Below are 18,019 nucleotides of genomic sequence, written 5' to 3'. Positions count from 1 at the left end.
CCGAAGTTGAGAGGACCGCGGCAACCAGCGGATCTCCGAGGCTAATGGCAGCCAGGGCTAACCACAGCCCGTCTGCAGGGGCCCTCTCTCGGCATAGTCGTGAGTGTGAAGGACCGCTGGCTCTGATGGCAATTTTTGACTCAGCGTTAGAATCAGTTTTGAAGGATTAGGCTTGGGGTTTTCGTTGAAACGTGAGCAGGAAGAGGCTCTCATTCATTTTTAAGAAGGATGTATTTGCCGTTTTATCGACAGGCTGTTTGTTTACACTCCCCCAACAGCTTTCTGTCGCGCTTCCTACGTCACAGCCAGTTGCTCTCATTGGCCAGAGCGTCGGCCAATAGGCACAGACAGCGGTTTGAAAAACAACGGGTTGTTCTCATCAACAATCTTCCAATGTCTCATTCTTTGGGGCCAGACTAAATTACACATTTAATCTCACATTTAGTCTGGTTTATCAGGCTAGATTTCAGATTCATGTCATGTTAATTTGATGACAACATGCAGAGGTTGATTTGTTTTACCCTTTATCAACCAAAAAGTTATTTAGGTTTGTTTTTGCATATTTTGTGGCACTTTTTAAGCCCCTTTAATAGACAGGAGCATCATTTAACACTGCAGGCTAACTCAGTATTGTTGATCGCCTTCTAGCCCCTGTGTGACCCCAGTGAACCCTACACCAGTGTCTTTTATAGTCACCACATTTCATTTGGGTGGAAGGAGATATTTGCATAATTTAAGCAACTCCACCATGCAGGCATCTCAGTATGCTGCTAATCCTTCATGGAGATTTTTTAACACTGATAAAATCTGTAGTAAATGAAATATACAATCCTAGTATGGTGTACCTAATAAACTAGCTGTGAGTGCATGGTTTTCACTGATAAAGTTGTTCATGCTAAAGTGATTTGAATGAGACCTGGGGAAGCACGTCCTTGGCCCAGAGAGCTGTAGCTTTCTGCGCTATGCCACTTAGCTTTGATCACTCTCTAACTACAGGAAAGCAGCTCTTGACACATTTTTAAAGAGCACAAGAACCATCCATACATGTTGAAGTGTTTGTGTCAGTGAAGTGTCTATTAAGCTTTAGAAAGTAGCAGTCCTTTGGGAAATCTGTTGTGTATTTCACAGCGTGTTCAGTCCCCATAGGGCTTGTATTTTGATCCCTCTTTTATCAGTTTTTGAATGAGAATGAAAGTTCTTCTGTTTTAAAATGTGGATTGATCTATCTCTACTTCCACCATAGCTGCAAAAAGGTAACCTCACCATGACCCCTTGGCCATGCCTCCTTATATGAAGTAAAGTTTCCAGTTGGTTTAAAGTGTTAATAGCATTAATGAGTTTGATGCCATCTGATCAAACATGTTTGTTCATGGTTCCGGTGGATATCGTAAAAGCAGGAAAGGTTCCTTATTTGCTCTAGAAATGTTTCTAATTTGATGACATATGCAGCAGAAAACCCCAACCTTTTCTGAGTGCCTTGTGCTTGACAGTCTCTACATTTACACCATTAAAGAAGCCGTATCAAGGGTCATAGCACATGGAGCAAAACATAAAGATGAGATCAGAGTGGTTTTATTCAAGTATTTATTAATTCATCCTGCTTTTAATAAGCTGCAGTTGGTTCAACATTTCCGGCATTCCACTCATAAATTGTCCCAGACGTTGCGTGGGAGGTTTCGGCATGAGTATGTGGAAGAAACAGTCTTTTGATTATATTTAATCTACTACATAACAGTGTCGGTGCAGATCTAGGCGCTGGTAAAAAAAACAGAAAAAAAGAATTTAAATTCCTACAAGGTTTATATATCACTTAGGAGAACTTTATTTTAATGATAAATAAGTTATTTCTAGTAATGCTTAAACGTGTTAATATATAGTTATGTGGTGGGTTTGAGCAATGTATTTGATTTTATGTACATTCATGCAAAAAAAAAAACCCTTCAAGCAACTAATCGGTTCAATTGATTATTTAAATAATTATCAACTAAGCAAGTGTAAAACGTGCCTTTAGCTGACAGAGCAACCCACTTAGAGCAGTAATTATACCAAAATTGTAAGACAATCTATAAATATTTTGCATTTAAGATAAAAGAAAATCTGTCTGTCAATATGCTCTATCAAGAATTCCGTAAGTGGAAAAGTCTTAGTTTTACCTGATTTTAATTTCATTAAAGAAATCTTTAAGGAACCTTTTGCTATCTGATTATTAACTGATTAATCGAAAAAATAATCGACTGATCAATCAATTTTAAATAATCGTTAGTTGCAGCCCTACTGGTAATGTATTAGCAGTTTCAGAATGGTGCAAATTATAAGACAATTTGGTTACAGAATTCACTATTTTTCACTTTCACAAAAGTTTGTTGTTTTTAATATAAATAGAGGTTATTACTTGGTTGTTAATAGTGAAGAGCAATAGAGCAATTCGTAGATTAAGAAAGATCTGCAGCAATAGTTTTAACTCTGAAGCTATTAATGGTTGAGATAAAGATGGTTATTAAAAATTGAACACAGTGGTCCTAGTATTAAGCTTTGGGGAACACCTTCCCCCCCAAATATCTACAGGTGACACCCACATGTTTGTTAATATCTAGTGTTTAGCTTGTTGATCTAATTAATATAACCATGCAGTAGTTTTAAAGCCACCGTATTTTATATCACCTGCCGTCTTAAAAACTGTGCTGATGTTTATGAATTGAACATGTTTGGTTAGCTTTGCTTCTCTGCAGCTTCTATAGTTTGATCGACCTTTGCTCTTAGTTAAAGAGGTTTCTCTTGTGCTTTCAGAGCGGAAGGCAGCTGTATTTATTGGTCGCCTCTTGACCCAAAGTTGTTTGTTTGCAGCACTTTTTATTTTTATGGTGGTTTGTTTGAGGTAAAGTCTCATCCCAGGCATGATTTTAATTTTGTAGCATATTTTAACACCTGAGAAAGGTTTTAGTGAATTGAGGTTAACCAGTGTAGCACTATAGTGATATGGCGGTTTATAGAGACAAATACACCACAGCAGAGTCACCATGTGTTGCAGTTGCACTCAGGGTCATTTAGAGGATCCCTCTATACAGACTTGTTAGATGTAGGTCAGAGGATTGAGAAACTAGTTTCCTCCCCTGCTGCAGTTGGCAGGTTGGAGGGGGGGGTCACCCAAACTTGTGCTCTGCTGTTTGTCCTCTGCAGGACTGGGAGACGGAGAGCCACGACTGGTACTGCTTCGACTGTCACCTACCAGGCGACGTCCTCCCCTGTGACAACTGCTTCCGGGTTTACCACATCAAATGTCTGCCAGAGGAATGTAAGCCCAGAGACGGAGGCTCCCACTGGCAGTGCGTCGTGTGCAGGGTGGGTGGGATTATTGTTTCTAATATATCAACAATTCAGAGACATGTTTTGACCAAATTGATCACTGAGCTGTTTCGGAATTTGTTCCTGGAAAACATTCAGTTCTTTTTCTCTACTAATATTTTAAGAGAGAAATAAAATGTGTTTTAGGTTTTAAGTCTTCCAGGAAATGTGTTTCTTTTTTGTATTCAAAACAATACATTTAATTAGTGTAAGTGATTTATGCATCTGAATGGTTCAATAACTTTAAAGCACCAGTTTTGCATCTTTATTGCTTTCTGTGGTATTATTTTCTTTACTCTTCTTCTCAATTCCGTCATTAAATTCTGTTTTACCAGCCTCTGGCTTATAAATGTTATGGCCTTTAGAATTATGCTCTTCTTTTGAGTTCTATAATATGTTTGTTCTAAAAGTAAGTTAATAAAATGCTTTTTATACCATTTAAAACCACCTCATCTGCAGTTTTTCTCTCTTCCAGGGGAGTAAAAAGAAGAACCTGAACAAACAGGAAATGTGTAAATATCTGCGCTTCATCGTCCAACGGATGAAGGAGAGGGTGAGAAATCCTTATGCTTATTACTGGCTGGTTATCCTCCCGCAGCAGTGTGTCGCAGTGAGCTTGTCGCAGATATTTTGGATTTATGCCCAATATTGAAGCGTGGTCTGTGCTATGTTATTCCACGACACAACGCAAGAGGGACAATCAGGAACTAGCTGAGGGTCTAGATACGGCCGAGGCGGTGTGGAAGTGGGGGCAAGTTTAGTTCGACAACGGTGGAAAAAGGGTCCCAGCGTTCTCGCGCACCTCTCTCTTCTAGCTGCTCAAACTTCACAAGTTGTTTTCCGCAATTTAGGTCATAAAAATAAAACAAGCCGACCTCCTGCCTGCGGCACTGTCTGCGGTCAGTTACAATTTGAGAGAGGTGCAGCGGAGTGTCTGCAGAGGGGGCGGGGACGGCTTTTTTTTCACTGCGACACCTATGCAGAGGACCTGGTTTGGAAGTATAAATCAGCCTTAAGGCTGCACATATTTTTTCATAGCAACTGCGTACACTAATTATTAGCATTCACCCAACTAGGCAAAAGTCTGTTTATACTGTTTTATTCTAGAATAAATGCAGTTTTCTGTTCACATTCCTCTTATGTCTCCCCCTTTATGTCTCTTTTACTCCCTAAAAGGACGGTGAAGCTCACCTTTAAATACTCCTCTCTGCTTCTGCCTCTTCATAATCCCAATTGGCTCGTTCTCGCTTCTCAACAGCCCTACCCCTGTTTATGATGTCACACTAAATGTGTATCCTGGCTCTCCATTGTAGGCAGTGGACCTGAACAAAAAGGGCAAAGACACTAAACACCCCATGTACAAACGGCTGATCCACACCGCACTGGACGTCTCCAACATCCAAGAGGTAACACTAATACTCCACACCTGCTTCCTGAAAGAATTATGATCATAAAACTGAACTTCTTCTCCATGAATGTGCCTCATAAGGAAGGGTTAGATGTTTTTATCTCTGCAATTTGGTAATGTTATTCAGATCTAAAAAAATCAGAGCTGACTGCTGTTTTTTCCAACCTGAAGCTATTTATCTTTTTAAAGATACAATGTCTAAATAGTTAAAAGCTGTATAAGCATTTCAAGGTGATAGTTAAGGAAGTAATATAGCTTCATTTTGGCAAACCCCAACTTTTAGGACACGTGTGTGTGTGTGGGTGCACCTCTCTAGCCCTCAGAGTGAGGACTTATTGTTGTTAAGTGAGGACATTTTTCTGGTCCTCACATGCTATTTTGCTAACGTTTAGGTTTAGGGCTGAGGTATCAATTGGGTTAGGATGAGGTGTGCATTGGTAATGGTTAGGTTTAGGGGTCAGATGAGACCAAAATCGAACTTTGTGGTCATAATTCGACTAACTGTGTTTGGAGGAAGAAGAATGATAAGTACCATCCCAAGAACACCCTCCCTACTGTGAAGCATGAGGGTGGTAGCATCATGCTTTGAGGGTGTTTCGCTGCACATGGGACAGGGAGACTGCAGTGTATTTAAGTAGAATAAAAACCTGACTGATCTAGAGAAAATCTGTGTAAGGGAGTGGGCCAAAATCCCTCCTGCAGTGTTTGCAAACCTGGTAAAAAGCTACCAGAAACATTTCACATCTATAATTGCAAACTAAGGCTGCTGAACCAAATATTAACATTGTTTTTCTCAGGTGTTCAAATACATATTTGCAGCTGTATCATGCAAATTAATAATAAGAAAATCATATACTGTGATTTCTATATTTTTTAGATTATGTCTCTCAAAGTGGAAATGCACCTATGATAACAATTCCAGACTCCTCCATGGTTTCTAAGTGGGAGAACTTGCAAAATACCAGGGTCTTCAAATATTTATTTTCCTCAGTGTAGGTCTGAAACAGCATTAGGAATTGCTAAAGGGACAAAATGACCTGGAGTTGGGTTAGGCTAGAGGCAATTCATTTATATTCTCAGTCTCATTTACCTGACAGTGAAGGTAAGAGTGAAACAGTTGCTGATGGCACCATTTTGGATTTTGTCAGAAAGTGTAGCTTTAAAGCACAAAGCTCAGATCACAGATCTTTTTAATTGCCCCAAATTCTGTGTGAAATGAATTAGTTTGTGTCTGAAAAAGGCTGCAAAGCTGCGCTGGGTTTATAAAGCAGGCTGTAAATACGTACATATTATATACTTTCTGTTCTGGAAGCTCCTAAACTTCAGAGAAGAATTGTTCATAAAATGAAGAACATTATGTAAAATCCTGAACATCCTCTTCGACTTTTGAACACCTCTGTTTTCAGTCAGAGGCCTTTCCAGACCTGCTGTAATGCAGACTGCTACAGGAGATCCCTCCCACCCACAGCTGGAACCCTTTTATTTGTAGTTACCGCATTTGATTTTCACCCTGGGATTAATCAAGTGTTTTAGAGCTTCACTGAATGTTGTAATTAAGGCTTTAAATCCTTTTTATTACTGGACTGTGGTTGAGAGAGAAACTATATGCATAAATCCCAAACTTTCTTTTTAAATAAGCTTCTTTTAATGGGAATGTTTGGTCAGTGGTGCATCATACCTGGAAACTTTTACCTGAACTGTTGGATTAATGCCCAGACTGCTGTGTGTTTTTGATAAGCAGACTACCCTTTCCTAGACTCCTCCTCGCCGGTCATTAAACACACACAGTCACACACCCTGTATGTGAATAGACCTCTCTGTGTTGGTTTTCTCTCCTCAGGACTAACTTTGAGCTCGTCTCCATGTATTTCCCTCTTTCAGAACCTGACTGAAGGAAAATATAGAAGCTTTGAGGAGTTCAAGGCTGATGCTCAGATGATTGTTCATAACACTGCCATCCTGTATGGAGGTGGGTCAGACTTTCACAGCTTTAATTTCAAAGTATTCTTCATTTTTCTTTACATTTATTAACAACTAAACATTCACCTGCCTCTTTGCTCATCAGAAACACTGTTTTCACCCAATCTGATCACCTCAGAAAATAGGCAAAATCAAAAGTAATTTACTTGAGCATAGCATGCGGGTCTTTTGTTTTTCACATATTAAAAATGCAAAGACGAGAGTTCCTTAGCCAAACAAATCTAATGAATAAGTTTATTATGCAGTTAGGGATAATAGTTTTGCTTTTTTTTTTTTTATTTCTACTATAAAAAAGAACTGGTGAATGGATAATTGTCATCATGAGACCCCCTTCCCCAAAAATGATAAAGAATAGTAGAAACTTAAGTACATAAAGTGCAGCCACTGCCAGGAAAGAATGAAGCATCGATGGAAATATTTGCCTTCAAGAATATGGGAGGTTTGAATAATTATAATAATTATAATTGAACTTTATTGATCTCACATTGGAGAAATTTACCTCTGCATTTAACCCATCCCCTTGGAGAGCAGTGGGCTGCCACTGTGGGGCGCTCAGGGAACAGTGTGGGGTTAAGGGTCTTTCTCAGAGACCCAGAGTGGCAGGCTGTGGGAGTGGGGCTACAATTCAAAACCTCAGGATTCCAAGCCCTATGACATAACCACTAGGCTGCCACTCCTCCTATAAACTAAAAATTTTTTTCTCAATAATCTGGAAAAAGTTTCAGAACCCAGCAAAATAATTCTTCTCCGTTTTTACCTTTCCTTTTGCAGTCCACAGCGACCAGGCAGAGATTGCACGGCTGCTCTTCAGTGACACATGCCATGAGGTACATTAATTAGTCTCACTCTTGTTCTGAACAATGAGATGAATATTTAATGTTGACTTCTAATCTTATATTGACACAAAAACTATTTTGAATGAATGAAACAATGTAGTTTCTGAATAATTATTTAACTATTAACTATTTCCTTTCTCTGGTGTCTGTTCTAGTTGAATGAGTTGTTGTTGTGTAAGAACTGTTTCTACTTGTCGAACGCCCGTCCTGAAAACTGGTTCTGTTATCCCTGTGTGAGTATAAACCAATCACATCTCAACCATATTAAATAGCATCAGTTATGCAGATGAAAAGGAAGGTTTGGAGGTTCTATTGTGTCTGGATTTATTTTTCTGTGTTACATCTGCAGACTCCGAGCCACGACCTGGTCTGGGCAAAGATGAAGGGTTTTGGTTACTGGCCGGCCAAAGTCCTGCAGAGGGAAGACAACCAAGTGGATGTACGCTTCTTTGGACACCAGCACCAGAGGTCAGAACAGCTAATACACCTAGCAGCTTTTGCAAATCAGATTTGGTTTGTTGTTTTGATTTCTGCTTAGTAATTAACTTCCTGTCCATAGAGCTTGGATTCCTTCAGAGAATATCCAGGACATCAAGGTGAGCGTCCAACAACTGCAGGTGAAACGCAGCAGCGGCTGGAAGAAGGCGTGCGAGGAGCTGGAGGTGTACCAGCGCTTTCTGAGGGAGGGTCGATTCTGGAAAACAAAGATGGAAGACGGCTCTCAGCCACATCAACAGAGCCAGCGGCAGCAGCGGGAAGAGGAGGAGGAAGAGGAAGAAGAAGAAGAGGAGGAGGAAGCCAGCACAAGGCCGGAACGGAGACCGGAGAGGACGGATGAAGCTGAGTCCAGCATCTCCTCCACCAGCAATGAGCAGATCCGCCATGTGAGTGGCCCCATCTTCTTATTTATGGAGCAATGCTCTCAGTGTCTGGGAATCAAACATGGTGCAGATCTCAGCAGGTTAAACATTAAAAGTGTGAGACACCAGATATGAAGGAGAGTTGATCACATTATGCTGCAGACACACAGCTAGAGTTCACTTTAATATTAAACTGGCCAGAAGTGTTTCTGCTAAACCAAATACAGGTCTAATATCGCCACCTAGTGGTGAAATATCACTTTAGCTGAAGTATCTATGATCTCCTATTTTTATGGTCTGGATTTTTGCCCATGTTGTCAGTTTAGTCACATTGTTTTTAATGTGGAACACTGAAAATATACATATATCTGTATAACTATATATATGTATATAACTATATATATATGTATATGTAAAATATAAAAACAGATCTTTTTGTTTTCTTTGTTCAGTAATCTTGTTTTATTAAAGTTTTTCTGTCTTTAAAAAGTAGCAATTACCGTGCAAGCAATACCTCCTTAAAAACAAGAAGCAGAGTTACAGTGGAAAGGAATACATCTTTATTAAGCAGGGGTTTCAAGTAACAAAGTAAAATTGTTTCTGTACTTAAGTACACTTTTTAGGTATCTATACTTTACTCCATTACTTATTTTTCTTCTTACTTCTGACTTCTACTCATTACATTTTCACACAAGTATCTGTACTTTCTATTCCTTGCATTTTTAAAACAAACGTTACTCGTTACTCTTGGCTTCGGTTTAATGTTTATTAATATTTATTTCACATCACGTGCTCCATCCAATGCAGATCATTGGCTCCATCCACATCTAGTGAAAACTAGTGTAATTGGATGAGTAATATAACGCAAACACTCATTGGTTAGCTAAAGGAAATCATCAGAAGCAAGCAGGTGTTCTTCAAACTGCAAACGTGAATTGTCTATGCCATGCTATAATGTGGGATTCAGAAAAAGATGCTGAAATGTCTAAAAGGTCGGACACAGGCGAGAGCGTATCGGGAGATGGAGACCAACAAGACCATCCTTGGCCCTATCTCAAAGAATTTTGCAAAATAGTAAAAAAATTGAGCTTTCAATTCATATAGTGGCATCTGGCTGTTTTTTTTTTTTAAAGGTTACTTTATACTTTTATACTTTAAATGGTTTTCGGAGCACATACTTTTTCACTTTTACTTGAGTAAAGAGGTCAAGCTGATACTTCAACTTTTACCAGAGTGTTTTTAAACTGCAGTATTTATACTTCTACTTAAGTAATAAATGTGTGTACTTTTGAGCTTGAGTTTTTTTTTTTTTTTTATGGGAACAGCTGATGTTTTAAAAACAAATCAGGAAATTTCACCGTTTACATTCCCAATTTGCAGTGTTGTTGGTCCATCTAAATGTTTCCCTCCTCTATGTGAACTAATGAGGTTGATTTAAATGCTGTTTTATATTCCTGCAGATGAAAAGCAGCCAGGAGCCCAAAGCCAAGAAAAGCCGCAGGACTCTAATTGTTGAACCCAAAGAAGAAGTCAGTGTAAGTTCCAGCCTTCATCACTATAAAACAGTCTGCTGCTGTGCTATAAACTAACTCTTATTGGCTGAACTGCGGTCAGACGGGGAGTTTTATGAAGAAGACTGAATGAGGTCAGCGTGAACAGACAATTAATTTTAGTGTTACAGCAATGGGAAACACAAGGCTGCTTAAGGCCAGTCAGCCAGAGAAACAACAGATTCCTTTACTTGATCTTTAAGCTACAGAGTGAGAGAGCGACAATATAAGCAATCTATTATAATAATGATAATTGAACTTTATATATATATAGAACTTGTGATACATCAGACCTCAGTCTTTTTGACCATATAACCTTTGGGGTAGGGAGGAGGCATACTTGTATCGAGAGTTGAGGCGATCAAAACAGGAACCAATATCAATGCTTGCATCAAGCATAGAATTAGATCTATATAAGCATCGGGAAAATGTATATAAAGGTGGAAAAGATAAAAGTCTGGCTGGGAGACCAAAGAGAGTGAAAGGATGTCGTTGGTAAACTAATCAGATTCCTTGAGTGAACCTCCAGTGAAGAAAGAAATGGGATCTTTTGATTGGAGGTTAACCACTCATCGTCCTCAGGAGCCCAAATATGGCGACATGGGGGAGATTTTTCTAATCTGGAAAGTTCTTTTGATGTGGTATCAAAATAACAAATAAGACAGAGGGAATTTGATCTATAGAAGGATGATCTACCTTTGTTACAAATATCTTTAGCTTAGTTTATATTGGCGGAATTTTCCCCGATCAGATCTAAACCTTGGTCGATTGGAAATTCAAACCCTGTTTACATAGACACTAAATAAAAGGATCCGATCCTGAGGCTTGTATACATGTACCAAGCAGATTAAATCATTTAAGTGCGTGCAGAAAAACCAGGGGGAAGCAGAGGGATTATTTTACTCCAAAGATCCAAATAGGTTTGTTTATGGATGCTTAATGGAATGCTGATCAGTAAAAACCACCTCTCTCCTCTTCTGATCCGACCGAATCCTCAGCCTTTTGATCTGATCAGGCCTTCGATTATTTTAAGGTGAATAAAGAGAAGCAGATTTTAAGGCTGTCTGGTCTGGTGTGTTCTGATCACTAAGATTTAACAAGGCATTAAAATTCACCAATATTCACTGAGCTACACCAGTGTCTGCTCTAACCAGTCGGAACCTGTCCTCGGTCCAGGTCAAACCAAAACAAGTAGAACAGAGGAAAATAAACTTCAGTTCAAGTGATTGAGGGGTGTCCCGATGCAACTTTTTCATTTACGATACCGATGGAGTAGTATCACTAAACCAGGGAATGAATGTATAAAACTATTTACCCATTTAAAGTTAACCGACTTGTAACAGAAGCAGAGTCTTTCTACCAGGATGAAAATATCAGAGATTTGATGCCAGACAATAAATTCCGATATTTTTTTGCTAATATTGGACCGATATCTGACAGTAATATTGGATCAGGACATCCCTAAAGCGTTGGAGAAGCAACTAACAGCTTCAGCACCTCGTAAATCTGTTCAGATGATGTGATTGGTTCGTCTCTTCCCCTCCAGGAACCAGAGCCAGAGATGGAGGCGGTCAGCTCCAGCCAGGAGATCCCGGTGTCGTCAGCCCCCCAGCAGCCTGAGAAGCTGTCTGTGTCCACGCAGACCAAGAAGGCCAGCGGAGGCTCGCCACGCATGCTGCACCGCGGCACCCAGACCAACAGCGACGTCGCCTGCCAGAACATGTGCCACGAGAAATACACCAAGGTCTTCAATGACGTCAAGGAGATGATGAAGGCGGACAACAAGAGAGAGACGGAGCGAGTCGTCAGAGAAGCTCTGGAGAAGGTTTGTTTTCTAAAGCACCCAGGAAATATTTTTATTCATTATTTCAACTTCAAACCTGAAGTGCCTTCATTTTTCTTTGTCCTCCTCCTGCAGCTTCGAACAGAGATGGAGGAGGAGAAACGGCAGGCGGTGAGCAAGGCGGTGGCCGGAGTTCAGGCCGAGATGGAGAGAAAGTGCAAACAGGTGAAGGACAAATGTAAAGAGGAGCTGGTGGAGGAGGTGAAGAAGCTGGTGGCCCAACACAAACAGCTCATCTCCCAGACCAAGAAGAAGCAGTGGGTGAGTTCAGACCTCCACTTACGGTAATGATTATACCAGATAAAGCGCCGCATCAGGAAACACAGACGAGGATTCAGTGGAGACCTTCCTCCTCTGTGTGCAAACTTCACAAAATTCTATAAATAAGCTGATTATTAATGTTAGAGTAGAATTAAAAGTTTGTCAGCTGGTTCCCAAAGCGATGGTAATTTTTTTTTCTGTCTCTGCAACTAAACCTGCAGAACTGAAAGGACACCTTTTGGCTATGTTCACACTGCAGGCTTTGAAAACATCAGATTCGTATCGGATTCAGGACCACATAGCCTAGTGGCCTGGGTTGCATGGGAAAAAATGGGATCTGTGTTGTTCAGACAGCCATGAAAAGATCAGATACAGGTCGCATATGGGCAAAACAAATCGGATTTGGGCCACTTCAGGCTGCAGTGTGAACGTAGCCTTTGTTAGGTTTCACTCAGAGGAAACAAACGTATCTTTCTCAGGCTCTTTGAATGACACTGATCTCACAAACGGAGACTGTAACAGAGAAAGACGGGGCTGAAACCAGAATTACAGGGTTTAAAAATGGAGATTAGCACCAAAACTAATGAAATCTGTAATTGTGTGACAACTGTGATGAAAAGGTTTTTTATTTCTCCTTTAAATGCTGATAAATTTGATGAAGCATGGAAGGATTGGAGTTTGAACAAATTGGACATACAGGCAATTTAAAAATGTATTTATTGAACTGATGGGCATCGGTAGCACATGAGAACAAACCCAGCAGAACCCCCCAGACTGGATCCTGCTTCGGTCACGCTCCTTTGTGAAGGGAACCGACCTTCAACCAGCAGCCATCAAGAGTCAGTAAATGTGTTTTAAATAAGGGTCCATTTAAAAGGAAACTAAAAGGCTTTACAGTATTACCTTTTTGTAAAAAAACAAACAACAGAAAAACTCAGCTTAACTTAAACTTCCTTTCTTATTGTGCTAAATACGCAAACATGGCTCTAGTAATACTGTACCTGTCATACAGTTAGAAGCTGCACATTGACAACTGGGGATCATTTGTGCAGAATGAATATTAAGTATAACAATAATAAAATATCACACAACTTTAGGAGAATATGGAGAACATTTGAAAGTTTTACATTTAAAAAGGTTTAATTACTGCGGTTCAGGAATGATACAGGTTTGGTCGACAGGCACAGGTGCTTCATCCAGATGAGCAGGCTTTCTGCGGGTCATAAAAAAATCATTAAAAGTCATTTACTTATTATTTTTTAAATTATGGCCTTAATTTGCATTAAAATTCATTAAATGCGACTATAGTGGCATTTAAAATGCTTAAAAAAAAACATTTATACAAACAATTTCGTCAGATATAAGTGGTGTAGACAGCTCTGCATGTTTGCGCGTAACTGCTTCCAATTAAAGCCGTATGTTCAGAAAACAAACTCGAGGCGGAGAAAAAGCTAGTCAATGGGAAAATGGAAATTTGTACAAAAGTGGCTGGAAAACGAGGAATTTGGGACATGGATGCAGCCTGTCGACGTTAAGTTGAGATATATATAAATAAACATGATTCATGGGTCATTGTTGATGGCATTAAAATAGTTTCTAAGAGCATTAAATGGGCGTTTAAAAAAAGCATTAAATTAGAGTTACTCATTTCTGTATAAACCCTGATGAATAACAACAGTGAAAATATTCTCCGCAAAAATGACAAAAATATCTTTTAATGGGGAGGATGTCCGCTTACCTTTTGTTTTCATAAATATACCCACACCTACCTGGCAGACCATGAGAGCCGACAAAGCTGCTTTTAGAAGAGTGGAATTGTCCCACAGTGGAGAGATTCAGGTGAAGCAGCTGGAACAAAATACCAGTTTGTGAATTAGAAATGTAATTTATATATCACCATTCAGTACAAAGAATGTTCAAAGTGCTTTACATGAATTAAACAATAGAATAAAAGCAAATAAAGATAAAAACATAACAGCAGGTAGTAAAGCAAACAGTTTAACCACAGACTTAAACTAATGATCAGTTAACAGTTTAACTTTTCACAGTCAGATGCAGCTCTAATTAAATGAGCTTTTAACTTCTTTTTTTTTAACTAAGGCTTTCAGCCCTTTAACTGTCTTTTGGTAGTTTGTTCCAGATCAGTGAAGACCAAATTAAAAGTAAAACCCAAAGTTTAATTGCTTTATTAAAACTAAATACAGACGTTGGTTTCCAGATGTAGCTGAAATTTTTCTGCAGTTGATCCCCAAAATAAAACTACTTTAATTCTACTTGGTGAATACGGAAAGCATAAACATTTCTCAAACCTAATTAGTGTTATAAAATGCCTCACTCTTGATTTAATCTGATTGTAATACATTTTTTTGAGTTTTTCCGTGTAGTTTTTGGCCTGTAAGTTCTATTAGTTGTTGTTTTTGTAAACAATCTTTGCTAATGGGGTATTTTTTGTTTGCAGTGTTATAACTGTGAAGAGGAGGCCATGTACCACTGCTGCTGGAACACCTCGTACTGCTCCATCAAGTGTCAGCAGGAGCACTGGCACGCGGACCACAAACGAACCTGCCGCAGGAAGAGATGAGCAAGCCCCGCCCTCTGCACCTCATTGGCTGTCAGCCTCTTCTCCTTTCAGTCAGTCAACACACACGTTTCTCCCCGGTGTTCCTTTTTTCGCCTTCCTGGAAGCTCTTATGAACGAACATTTTACTGCGTTGCGAGTGTTTTGCTCCTGTTTCGGTTCTGTTATTTAACGTGTTTTTCGTTTTTTTTTTTTTCCTTCCTCCTGAATCGTAAACGGCTTTCTGAGGAGCGTAGCTCGTCTGCAGAGTTATGGTCCAACTGTCCCGCTTTTGTTTGTTTTCTTCAATGAGATGCTGATGTTGTGTCAGAAGATGTTATTTAAATCTGTAGGAACATGTAAGCATTAACAGAAAACATTTTATTTCCAAAATTTAAAAAGAAAAAGGAATTTTTTTTTTTCTTTTTACTATAAATGTATAAAACAGGCCAGGAATATTTCAAACAAACTGCAGTTGGAAGAAGCTCTGCTTTCATTTAGAAAAACCATCTGTAGCATTATGAGCTGGTGATGTTCAGGCTTACAGACTTTTAAGTCATTTTAGGTCATTTTTTCTTTTTTTTTATTATATGATATAAATTTATACAGGTGGATGCACCTTTTTAACATGTCTAATAATATTTTTTTGTCCTGAATCATTCATTGGGAACAGGGTCAAAATGTTGACTTTAGAGTTGACGAGTAAATCTTCCATTTACTATAAAGGATGTGGTTTTGCACCTGTTTGGGTTCTCTGTGGACTAGACTGTTTTTATACTTTTCAAATTAAAGGAAAGGTTTATAAATTGCTCTAAATTTGGGAAAAAGTTTAATTCTCTTGAGCTAAATCTTAGAAAAGTGTAATATTTCATAGTTTTATCCACATTTCATCTTCTAATGATCCAAAAAGTGTGTATCATTGCCAAAAAATTGCCTCCCCTTCAGTTGTCAAACCGACCTGAGAAGATCTGGCTCGTTACCGGGACGATCAAAGCTGATGTATAGTTTTCTCAGCATCTTTTTTTGTCCTCAGAGTTCATCCTTCCTTCTGTGATCTAAAGTGTCTAGTTTGAGAGGGTTTTTTTCTCTGCGTTCTGCTGTTGTTGGTGGTCAGTGCCTGTTTTTCTTCCTCCATCTTCCCAGTGAGGCAGCATGCATGTCGATGTCTTTTTGTTTTTTGTTTCTTAAGTCATCGTGCTAAAAGAAGACGACCAGAAGCTCTCTGTTGTAAAGAGGTATCGAACATAATGAAACTTTATGCAAAAATCAGCTTTTTAAAACATTTCCCCTGAGCTGGATGTCAAGTGTTGGTGTTTCAATTTGAGAAAAGAGGTGATAAAATTGCTGGTTTGTGATATATTTTCCTTTTAACCATTTTTCTGAGAGATAATCAAAAGAAAAAAAAATCAGTTCTCTTTATGTTTTAAATGTTTCGTTTTTCACACAAAGATCAATTCATGTTTTTCAGCATTCAATAAAGTGAAACATTAAATGTTTGCATTGTGGGCCGGTTTATATTCAGCACATTTGATCTTTTTTGCTTTTTTCCCCTGTGATATTAATATAAAAAAATCCTCCCTGATGCAAATTATCAAATCCAGTTATGAAAACTGAGTAGAAGGTTATTCTGGTTGTATGGATTCCATGAAAAGTGGTTCATTCTTGACTTTGAGAAACAACCTGTTCAGGTTTGTTTTCAAATTTAGTTTTTTATCCTTTGAACATCTGGTCAAAGTTCTCTGCAGGCTTTGAAAAAGTCCAGCTTGTTTTTCATCATTGCACTACATGTAAATACACCCTTCAGCCAGTATATCCCAGCTTTTCTGTTCAACGCACATTTCACAAATGAATTTGTTTTATTCAAAGATCTTGAGGACTGTTCGTTCAACTTTTGTACAATGTACAACGTTTGTCATATCAGCTGGTTGTGTTTGTTTATCCTGAATTTGGTTTTATTTCATACACCTTGCAAGTTTTCCGCTTTTTTTTTTTTTCCAGAAAGATGTAGCCTGTCCTTCCAAACTCACACAGTTTGCTGATGACACTTTTATTTTTGTTTTACACATCAGCTCCAACTTGTTTTCCCTCTGTTATTGTTTTTATATTCAACCACCCAGCTGTAACATTTAGTTTTTTACTTTTTTCATACATGTTTGTAACTTTTTAAATGGCATTTTGTTGGGTTTTTTTAATCGTTGCATGAAATCCTATATTTGGACCTCCAGCTCCAATCTTTTTTCTTTTTCCTCCCTAAAATTAAGAGAAGATGTTTTTGCACTCATCTGAGAAATGCAGTAAAAAAGTTTTTTTTGGTTTGTTTTTTACCAAGAAAATATAGAGGCCGTTTTGATCCTGAAGAAGCGAGTGGTTTGATCCGGACTTTACCTGCTCTTATTCCAGGGTATTTCTGTATATATTACTGTGTGATTACTACGTGAATCCTCGTTGTACTCAAAGTACAAACACCAGGAATAAAATCAGTGTGACGTCTCCTTTGTTCTTTGCTTCTTGTAGGTCATGATCCCGTTTCTGTCCTCATGTAGACGATCATTAACCAAGGCAATGTTTTTTATGCTCCCAACACTTTAGCTAGCAATATGTATATAAATATATTCTATGTGCTAACATGGGGGAAATAAATGTATCAACAAGACTGTGTGATTTGGTTCTCCTTATTCATTGATGGATGGATGGACCTTTGAGGGTTTCTGGTTAATCTGATGTTGCTGTGAATGATGGACCGAGAAGATTCGCCGTATGGAACTGAAAAGTCCAGAGAGATCTGGAAACCTGGGGGGAGAGCAAACTGTTTAAGCTTAGAACATTTCTGCATATGATTGTTTAATACAGCTACTAACATCAAAGCATGGATCACGTGCATGAAATCCCATAAAAGAGCAACTTCTAGTTAGACTCAGTTCTGTTCAGAGGTAATCGGCTATAGAAAGTGTCACAGCTCAGACTTCTCCTTTTGCAGCAAGGTGGAAAAGCTAAGATGGATGAGCTCAGTTTAGTGATCAAACACTTCTATAGGGACTTGCCTCTTATATGGTCAATGAATCAAGCCCTATTTCATCAGGTAACCATTAGTAGTCTCGATTGGCACATTCATTCTTTGGATTTTTTCATGGTATATAATAGGTGTCCTGTACATGCCTACAGGTTTGTTGAACATTAATATATTATTCCATAGATCCTTGGTGATATTTTTGATCAAACAGGTTTCTATAATTTCCTTTCATCTCCTGAATATTGAGTTGATGCTGAGTAACTAGTCCATGTATTTGTTACTTCTAGGCTGGACTATTGTAATTCTATACCATCAGGAAGTCCACAAACTGTAGTTAAGAGCCTTCAGCTGATCCAAAAGGCTGCAGCCAGA

The 18,019-nt window shown here is 38.8% G+C and overlaps 1 protein-coding gene across 2 annotated transcripts in view; it reads left to right on the top strand.

Annotated features, from left to right (window-relative positions):
* Positions 1 to 17,295, top strand: part of zmynd11 (zinc finger, MYND-type containing 11) — a 30,413-nt gene extending 13,118 nt beyond the window's left edge. For both annotated transcript variants that reach the window (XM_015402010.1, XM_015402009.1), the window contains 12 exons: positions 3,178 to 3,339; positions 3,818 to 3,895; positions 4,656 to 4,748; positions 6,632 to 6,719; positions 7,502 to 7,557; positions 7,722 to 7,799; positions 7,916 to 8,034; positions 8,126 to 8,450; positions 9,887 to 9,961; positions 11,523 to 11,801; positions 11,895 to 12,080; positions 14,539 to 17,295. In XM_015402010.1, coding sequence (XP_015257496.1) covers positions 3,178 to 3,339; positions 3,818 to 3,895; positions 4,656 to 4,748; positions 6,632 to 6,719; positions 7,502 to 7,557; positions 7,722 to 7,799; positions 7,916 to 8,034; positions 8,126 to 8,450; positions 9,887 to 9,961; positions 11,523 to 11,801; positions 11,895 to 12,080; positions 14,539 to 14,661 — 1,662 coding nt within the window. In that variant the 3' untranslated portion in view covers positions 14,662 to 17,295. The remainder of the gene's footprint in view (positions 1 to 3,177; positions 3,340 to 3,817; positions 3,896 to 4,655; positions 4,749 to 6,631; positions 6,720 to 7,501; positions 7,558 to 7,721; positions 7,800 to 7,915; positions 8,035 to 8,125; positions 8,451 to 9,886; positions 9,962 to 11,522; positions 11,802 to 11,894; positions 12,081 to 14,538) is intronic.
* The last annotated feature ends 724 nt before the right edge of the window (positions 17,296 to 18,019 follow it).

This window comes from Cyprinodon variegatus, unplaced genomic scaffold (assembly GCF_000732505.1).
Source record: "Cyprinodon variegatus isolate N-32 unplaced genomic scaffold, C_variegatus-1.0 Scaffold1284, whole genome shotgun sequence".
In the NCBI taxonomy this organism is placed as follows: Eukaryota; Metazoa; Chordata; class Actinopteri; order Cyprinodontiformes; family Cyprinodontidae; genus Cyprinodon; species Cyprinodon variegatus.
Note: the sequence above shows the minus strand (reverse complement) of the source record. Positions and strands in the feature narration are given on the sequence as shown.